Here is an 8,580-nt window from a genome sequence, read left to right on the forward strand (position 1 = left end):
GGGTGCTGGGTGCTGGTGCAGGTGCTGGTGTGGGTGCTGGATGCTGGGTGCTGGATGCTGGGGCTGGGGCTGCTGCAGGTGTGGGTACTGGGTGTGGGTGCTGGATGATGGTGCTGGTGCTAGTGCTGGGTGCTGGTGCTGGGTGCCATTGTGGGTGCTGGGTGCTGGTAAGGGTGTGGGTGCGGCTGCTGGGTGCTGGTGCAGGTGCTGAGTGCTGGTGCAGATGCTAGGTGCTGGTGCTGGGTGGTATGCTGGGTGCTGTGCTAGGTGTGGGTGCTGGCGCTGGCAGCTGGGGGCAGGTGCTGGTGTTGGGTGCAGGTGCTGGTGCGGGTGCTGGGTACTGGTGCTGGGTATGGGTGCTGGGTGCAGAGGCTGGTGCTGGGTGCTGTTGTGGATGCTGGGTACTGGTGCAGGTGCTGGTGCTGGGTGCTGGTGCTAGGTGCGGGTGCTAGGAGCTGGTGCGGGTGCTGGGTGGTGGTGCAAGTGCTGGTACAGGTGCTGGTGCTGGTGTGGATGCTGGGTGCTGGTGCAGGTGCTGGTGTGGGTGCTGGGTGCTGGGGCTGGCGCTGATGCGGGTGTGGGTGCTGGGTGATGGTGCTGGTATGGGTGCTGGGAGCTAGTGTGAGTGCTGGTGCTAGGTGCAGGGGCTGGGGGCTGGTATGGGTGCTGGGTGCTGGTGCAGGTGCAGGTACTGGTGTGGGTGCTGGATGCTGGTGCAGGGGCTGGTGCTGGTGCTAGGTGTGGGGACTAGTGCAGGTGCTGGATTCTGGTGCAGGTGCTGGTGCTGGGCTGGTATGGGTGTGGGTGCTGGGTGATGGTGCTGGGTGCTGGTGTGGGTGCTGGTGAGGGTGCTGGTGCTAGGTGCGGAGGCTGGTGCAGGTGCTGGTATGGGTGCTGGGTGCAGGTGCTGGATGATGGTGCTGGGTGCTGGTGCTGGTGCTAGTGCTGGGTGCTGGTAATGGTGCTGGGTGTCAGTGTGGGTGCGGCTGCTGGATGCTGGTGCTGGTGCAGGTGGGGGTGGAGCAGCTTTATGGCAGCCAGGCTCGCTCCTTGCAACCAGGAAAGCCCATCCATCTTCACACATGCCGCCAGGGCCCGGCCCTCCGCCTGCCTCCACAGCGAGTCTGTTGGCCCCTCTTGGCCAGGTTAGGTCTCAGCCCCCCAGGAAGCAGGGCCCCCAGATCATCAGCTGTGCGGGGCCTCCCTGCCCCATTCTGGTGTCGGGCGCCACTGCTCGCGCTGTGTCTCCACAACGGCCTTCCCGGGAGACTCCATTGCCAGCTTGCAGACCCTCCAACATAGAGAGGTGGAGAGAGAGTTTAAAACACACACACATGAGAGCAAAACGCAACAGTTTTTTTAATGTAAAGACAAGGCCAGCAGGGCCCGGTCGGAAGCAGACTGCCGCACCCAAGGAGCCACAGGGGCCAGGGAGAAGAGCAGGTGGTGATTGGTCCTGAGGGGCCCACGGGCAGGGACGAGGCCGCCACCATGTCCCAAGAAGGGTGTGTTCTCCAGCCCCTCCCAGAGGCAGAGCCTCCAGGACCCTTCACTGTCCCCTGGCGCCACTGGGGCTTTAGCCTCGGATGCCTTAAGCCGGCTTCGGGCCCTTTGGTAGCGTATTAAACCCCAGGGCCACTCACTAAGGCCCCTTTGAACCGCCTGGCTGTTCTTTTTGCCTTTTCTGGGGGGCTGCGTTTATTCTGACCTCAGCGGTCCTCCACGCAGATAAAGGCGCTTACTGCCTAAGGACGTGAGAAGAGCTCCTGCCTCGCCACGCTGCCCCCTCCTCGCCCTCTCACCCCCGGCCTCGGGCCACTTGCGGTGCGGGAGGCTGCACAGGGCACTGCCCTCGGAGGGGCCCAGCTCAGTCCCTTCAGGCGCAACTGGGGAGAAGCGAGGTGATGGGGAGGCGCCTGCTTTGGGGAGCCCTCCCCCAAGTGTTTCCTGCCACCCCAAGGGAGCCTGGAGGCCCCGGGGATACTCCTCCTCCCTCGTCTTTCTCTCTCACACATTTCCTCCCTCTTTCCCCCAGGATCGTGCTCATGGATGATGCCATGGACTGCTTGATGTCTTTCTCGGACTTCCTTTTTGCCTTCCAGATCCAGTTTTACTACTCAGGTGAGAATCCTGTCGAGCACTGCGTCTCCCCACCCTGCCCTACGCGCACCAGCCGCTCAGGTCTCTGCGCCACCCCTCAGGGCCGGGCTGCACGACTGCCCGCAGGACGGCGCGGCCTCACAGGGCACAGAGTGGCTCTGCAGCGCCGCCTCCCTGGCCACCTCCCAAGGCCCGAAGCCCAGGGCCTGAGCGTGCAGCACAGAGGTCAGCCGCATGGCCTTCTCTGTTCACCCGAAGCCCCCTCCTCGCTGCGGCCTGGAGACCCATGCCCTCAGGAGTGAGCGGCACATGGGAGGCGCCGAGGCCACGCAACTGGCAAGTGGGAGGCCCGGGCTGGACCCAGGGTGGACCCCAAACCAGCACTCTCGGCCCCTCTGTGGTACTGCAGGAAGAAACATCTCCCAGCCCCGACTCCCGGGTTTTCACGGGCACACCCCAGGCCTTCCCGCATGCCCGTCCTGCGCCCAGCACATGCTCACCCTGAAATCGTTCTGCAGTCAGGTGGAATAAGCACAGCTGACTGAACACAAATGCATGGCAGCTCACACACGGGGGATGCCAACTGGAATGCTGGGCTTAGAAACTGCTGACCGTGTCCATCAACAGACTTGTTTAGAACAGGCTCTTCCAGGAGCACAAAGGCTATCTCGGCCCGCAAGGGCTCCTGCCCGGGCCCAGCCCCAGTCTCCCCCCACCGCCATGTTCTGCTCACGCGCAGGCAGCTGTGGGCCTGCTCAGGCGGGGCGGGGCCCAGCCACCTGCACTTAGCAGCCCGGGCACCTCTGCGCCATTTCCCTAGGCCCTGTGCCCTGCAGGAGGTCGCTGTGTTGGGCGCTCCTCCCGGGCCCCTGTGCCAAGGGGAGCCACAGCACAGCAGGGGGCGGGGTCAGAGGTGAGGGGCCCTGAGTGACCAGTTCTTAACTGGGCGCCGTTACCAAAACGCGGAAACAACTTCAGCATCTACTAAGGGGCAGCGTGCGGCTTCCTCTCTTCCCCATGGGGCCTGTCTTCACTGGGGGAGGTGGGCAGCCTCCAGGGTGGGCCTCTGGGGGGGGCCCACGGTCATTCTTTCAGCAGATGCTTATAGCAGTGAGTGTGTGCCAGGCCCGCGCAGGAGGCCAGGGACAGGGGGTCACCAAGTAAATAAGTAACTACACAGAAGACTAGTTGTTGGTCAAGCACTACAGAAAACGTGGGGTGCTAGTATGTGATGGGGAGGCTCACATGGTCTCAGGGCCAGGAACCACGGCCAGAGGACAGGCACTGGAGCTGGTGGTGGCCACCCCCGCGCAGGGCGCCTCTCCTTACTGGGCCCTGGCTTCAAGGCTGGTTTGCAGCCTAATGGGCAGGAGGAGGGGGCCCAGCGAAGGGAAGAAACACCTCCTTCCTGCCTGAATGCCCCGCTCCCCGTGGTGCCCAGAATTCCTGGAGAATGTGGCTGCTGCCTATCAGGACCTGCTGTCCGGCAGGAACCCCAACACGGTGACTGTGCCCACGTCGTCCAGCGGGCAGCACCGCCAGCGGCCTGCCCTGGGTGAGGCGGCCATGCTGGAGGGGGTGGAGGCGTCGCTGTTCTACCAGTGCCTGGAGAGCCTGTGCGACCGGTACAAGTACAGGTAAGAAACGGGCACAGGGCATAGGCTGCCGGCGTGTGGACGGGACCCCAGGCAGGGTGGTCCCAGCCCCTCCCGGCCCCCGCCTCCACCGCACTAACGAGACCAGGCTCCCCGCCGGCCTAGAAGGGACTGCTGTCACTCGGGCAAGACCAGCTGCACATGGCTGCTTTGCCTCCTCTCCTTACTAGGGAAGAGCTTGGCCCTGACTTTTTAGAGAGAAGGAAAGAACCTTCTTGCCAGGGAACTTTCCTGTAGAAAGGGAGGGCTGAGCCCTCCTGCGTGGCACAAAGCACCTGTAGGGACAGAGCAGTCAGTTCTGTCCCCCTCACCCTGCCACAGCCCAGACGTCACCCGCCAGTGGACATGCCCGTCCCTGCCTGTGGCCCAGGCCTTGCTCCTGGGCATCCACCGCTCGCCCAGGCCCGATGCTGCCAGTGCGGGCAGGCCCCTCCCTCCCGGCTTTGGGACCTCCTACACCTAGAGGCAAGGAGGAGATGGTGATGGACTTGCTAGCCTTTGAATCTGGCCTCTGTATCCTCCCTTCTAGCTGCCCACCCCCAGCCCTGGTCAAGGAGGTGCTCAGCAACGCTCAGAGACTGACCTTCTATGGGTTCCTGGTGGCGCTCTCAAAGCACCGTGGAATCAACCGAGCCCTAGGTAAGCCAGTGCTGCCCGCCCACCTGCCCCCCACAACAAGGCAGCTGGGAGCAGGCCTGGGGCAGACACAGCCCCTGTGAGCGGGGGGGCACCACTGTCTCTGCCCTGACTTCTTGGAGCTGTGCTCGGAGTCCTAGGAAGCCCGGATGGCCATGACAGGAGACCATCCCCCTCAGGCTGTAATGCCCCGCTGGTGGAATGGCCTGCCCAGCCCCCAGGCCCCGCCCCCAGACCCAACTCCCAGGCCAAGCCCTCAGGCCCAGCCCCAGGCCCCCCCTGCAGACCCAGCTCCTAGGCCCAGCCCCCTGGCCCCACCCCCTGGCCCAGCCCCCAGGCCCACCTTCCAGGCCCTGCCCCAACATGAAGCAGCCTCTCCCCAGCATGGGCGCGCCCAGTCCCTCCCCAGAGGCCCAGTTCTGCTGTGGGGAGTGGCCTTCGGGCTGGGCAGACACAGGGCTGTTTACTCAGTGGAGGTTAGACATCAAAGAGACCTGAACCCATTTGAAAACAGGGCGAAGGTGTGTCTGAAGAGGATTTTCTTCCCAGCTGGAATAAAATAAATCTGATTAATCTGAGAGGGAACAAAAAAGGAGGAGCCTGCCCTGGCAGGACTCTCCCTGCCTTCTTCCTTACCCCTGGCCTCTACCCCCAGCCTGTCCTACTCCCCCCACCACCTGCAGATCTCCTGGGGGAAGAGCCACAGCTGTCAGCCTGCTGGGCTGGAAGGTTCTTGTTTGTCTCTTTCCCAGGTTCCTGAGTCTCCAAGAGACACATGGAATCCCTCTTCCTTTTGCCTGTTCTGGGGAATCTCTGTGGCTGGAAATGGGTCAAAGGGAAGTAAATTAACATTTGTTAGATGCCAGCCACCGTGGGCCAAATACTCACCTAAATGCTTGGTGGGTACTAACTTAGCCGGGGCAGAGCCTGGCAGAGGTGCCCCTGGGGTCCTGGGGAGACAAACCCCAGCCCTCTCAAACCCCACTCAGGCCTGCAGCCCCCTGGCAGCCTGGCCAGCCTGAGTCTATCCTTGGGACAGGCCCAGGAACCCTTCAACTGAGTGGGTACGAGGAGAAAGGCGTGGAAAGGAGAAAGAAATAGAAAGGAGGCGACATGGGGGTCCTAAATCAGGAGTGAGAGTGTGGTGCGCAGGATTTAAGTTTCCTTTCCCACTCCTAGGGAACTGGCCACCCTCCCTTCCTTTCCACCAATCACAGCTGCTAGGAAGAAAAAGGAAAAACTAACTCGCAGCTGGTGACAGCCTGGACTAACCTCAAGCCCTCACTTCTAAGAGCCTTTAAAAAGGAAATTACTTCACAGCTTTTCCTGAGCACTAATGCTGGGTAGAGTGGAAGACATAAGGAAGCAAATGATCTCTGCCCCACCCGGAGGGTGCAGGCGTGTGAAGGAGGGATCTGGAGAGACCCTCTTTCAGGTTAAAGCCATTGCGTAAGGGATGGCCCTGACCCCGGTCCCCAGGGCAACCCAGAGTGGAGCGCCCTAGGGTGACTCAGAGCAAAAGTGGACGAGATACATCTGCAAAAGCTTTGGAGAAGGTGGAAACTGAACTGGAGCCAGACGGACCACTGTTTTTTTATTAGAGAAGTTATAGGTTCACAGAAAACTGCAGAATTCCCACACACCCCTCGCCCAATTATTAACACCATGCACTAGTGTGGTACCTGTTACAACCGACAAAAGAATACTGTTACCACCGCACTACTAACCACAGGCCAGCTTACATTAGCGTTCACTGTAGTGCTGTTTTCTAAAATTTTTATTCTAGTAACATATACACAACATAAACTTTCCCCTTTTAAACTGCATTCAAATATTTGATTCAGTGCTGTTAATTATGTTCCCAACATTGCATCGCCATCACCACCACCACGCAGTACCAAAACTTCGGTTTTGGGTCATGTTACGATTAAGCCTTATTAGAGACAAGCATTCTGGCTGCCCAGGCTAGAATCCTAACCACCAGCGAGCTCTTTGCCTCCCACAATTTGCAGGTGGGAACCTTCCTGTCTGTGCCCTTCAGCTCCACCTTTCCGCCCCGGTTAGGGAAACAACTCAGAGAGACTAGGGCTCGTTTGCGATCTCTGAGACAGCCGAGTCGGGCTGCCCCTTCCTGGCAGCACCTGGCCACGCAGAAAGGGCCCACTGTACTGTCTCCCAGCTGGGCCCCCCGGAGGCCAGAGCAGTGGCCGTGACACCACGGCCTCCAGGCGGGGCCTCCCTCACAATGCCTGGTCCTTGGGGACAGCCGGCTCCTTCCCAGGCCCAGGACTGAGGCCTCCAGGGAGGACTAAGCCCCAGCCGGGCCCGCGGCCCACACCTAGTCCCGGGAGGGGCCGGCCGGCCCTGCTTGTGCAGCAGCCCCAGGGGGGCAGGGCCTCCTCGGCTGTGGTGGAGGGTGAGCAGAAAGGTTCTCAGCTCATCCGGCAGCACCCAAGACCTCCTCCTCCGTGACTGCTCTTTGGCCCACACAGCAGCCCTCAGGGGCTCGCGCCCAAGTCTTCCAGGCAGGATAGGTGGACACGAGTGAGGCAGGGCCTGGCTAACGGGCCCTCAGATGGAGCTGTCTGCCCCCCACCTATCTCCTAGGAGCTCTGCCTGACAAGGGGGATCTGCTGCAGGACCCGGCGATGGACGAGGAGCTGGAGCGTCTGTAAGTGTCGGGGGAGATGCTGCCCCCTGCTGGGGGCCAAGCCCAGGCGGACACGGCCTGGCCCCACGGGTCCCACGGGGCTTGCAGCGCTCCTCCCCATGGGCGGGGCGGGCTTGGGGCCAACCAAGGCAGGGGGCATCTTCTCCTCGAGCTCTTGGGGGCAGAGCACAGCTTCACCCCAATGCAGACGCGAGCACGGAGGCCCTGGTCTCTGGACAGAAGGCGCCTCGCTGCCCGCTGGGGGCAGAGCACAGCTTCACCCCAATGCAGGCGCGAGCACGGAGGCCCTGGTCTCTGGACAGAAGGCGTCTCGCTGCCCACTGGGCTTCTCCCCGTCTTCAGGCTGGTCCAGGTCCCGGGCCTGGTCAACTCGGCCACTGCCAATCCAGAGGCCAGCTGCTTGCCCTCCCGGACCCCGCCCCGGGCTGGCTCCCCCTGGAGGCCCCCCCATCCCTCCCGCAAACTGGAGACAGAAAGCGATGGCTCCACTGAAGAGACAGACCAGTCCGAAACTTGAGGCGTCTGAAGGGTCCTGCCTACTGTCCTGTCCTCTGCTCCCAGCCCAGCTCCTGGGATTCCCACCCAGCCTCGCTGCAGCACCCGTGCCCTTCTCCCCTCTGCTGGCGGAAAGGCTGAACAGCAGCTGCCCGAAGACCTGGCCGCAGGGCCCTGGTGAGCAGCCGAGCCAGGCAGTGACCCTACAAAGAACAGCCTGTGCTCCCTGCCCGGGCAGTCTCGGGGCCCCCACCAGGCCGCACGCCGGCAGGGTCTGAGCTGACCACCAGCTAGTCGGTGGGAAGGCGCCTGGCCTTGGCCTTTGGCTGACGACCCTCCCCACCTCTTGAGGGACAGCAGTCTCTCCTCAGCCACCCTCTGCTGGTCCCGAGAAGGTTCATCTTCTCACATCCCAGCAAGTGGGAGACAATGAATACCCCACGAGGGGCCAGCATGGTCAAGGGTGAGGCCTGAGAAGCAAGTGCCGGGGGCTTTGGCCATGGGGGCCTCTGCTGGGGACGGCCACCAGCTGGGGTAGGTGAAGGCTGGGGCAGACCACCCCACTCCCCAGAACTGCTCCCGTTACACCTGCCGTTACACCTGTGAAACAAATAAAAGTCCCTTGTGTCTGGTAAGTGGTGAGTCTAAGGCCACTAGACTGGGGAGGAGGTGAAGGGAAGGGTGAGTTGGTCCCTGGTGCTGCATTCGAGCTTTAGTGGCAGGACTTGGGGGTGGGGGGACAGAGGGTCACCCAAGCCTGGAGACCTCCCTCAGGTAACGAGGAAAGGAGCTTTTTCGGGTACATGGAGTCGCCACGGCTCCAGAAGAAAGGTGCCAACAGCTGGAGTGCAGCTTGGGGAAGCCGAGGCCCAGAGGTTCAAGACCAGGTTCTCAGGGCTTCGCAGACCCTGGTGACAGAAGGGGCAGCACTGCGGAGCCTTCCGGCCGTGGGCTCCTTAGATACTGGCCAAGCACCTGCCCTGGGGTGAGGCTGGGGGGAGCAGCTGTGAACAGCGCAGGCCT

General features: G+C 62.1%; 1 protein-coding gene across 3 annotated transcripts in view; it reads left to right on the top strand.

Annotated features, from left to right (window-relative positions):
• Window positions 1-8,580, top strand: part of CSTPP1 (centriolar satellite-associated tubulin polyglutamylase complex regulator 1) — a 296,345-nt gene that overhangs the window by 284,561 nt on the left and 3,204 nt on the right. For 2 of the 3 annotated variants that reach the window (XM_077114600.1, XM_077114598.1), the window contains 5 exons: window positions 2,036-2,121; window positions 3,542-3,737; window positions 4,285-4,394; window positions 6,999-7,062; window positions 7,405-7,737. In XM_077114600.1, the coding sequence (XP_076970715.1) occupies window positions 2,036-2,121; window positions 3,542-3,737; window positions 4,285-4,394; window positions 6,999-7,062; window positions 7,405-7,579 (631 nt within the window). In that variant the 3' untranslated portion in view covers window positions 7,580-7,737. Of the gene's footprint in view, window positions 1-2,035; window positions 2,122-3,541; window positions 3,738-4,284; window positions 4,395-6,998; window positions 7,063-7,404; window positions 7,738-8,580 lie in introns of those variants that run through there. The other variant, XM_077114601.1, reaches the window with a different exon arrangement.

This window comes from Tamandua tetradactyla, chromosome 8 (genome assembly GCF_023851605.1).
Source record: "Tamandua tetradactyla isolate mTamTet1 chromosome 8, mTamTet1.pri, whole genome shotgun sequence".
In the NCBI taxonomy this organism is placed as follows: domain Eukaryota; kingdom Metazoa; phylum Chordata; class Mammalia; order Pilosa; family Myrmecophagidae; genus Tamandua; species Tamandua tetradactyla.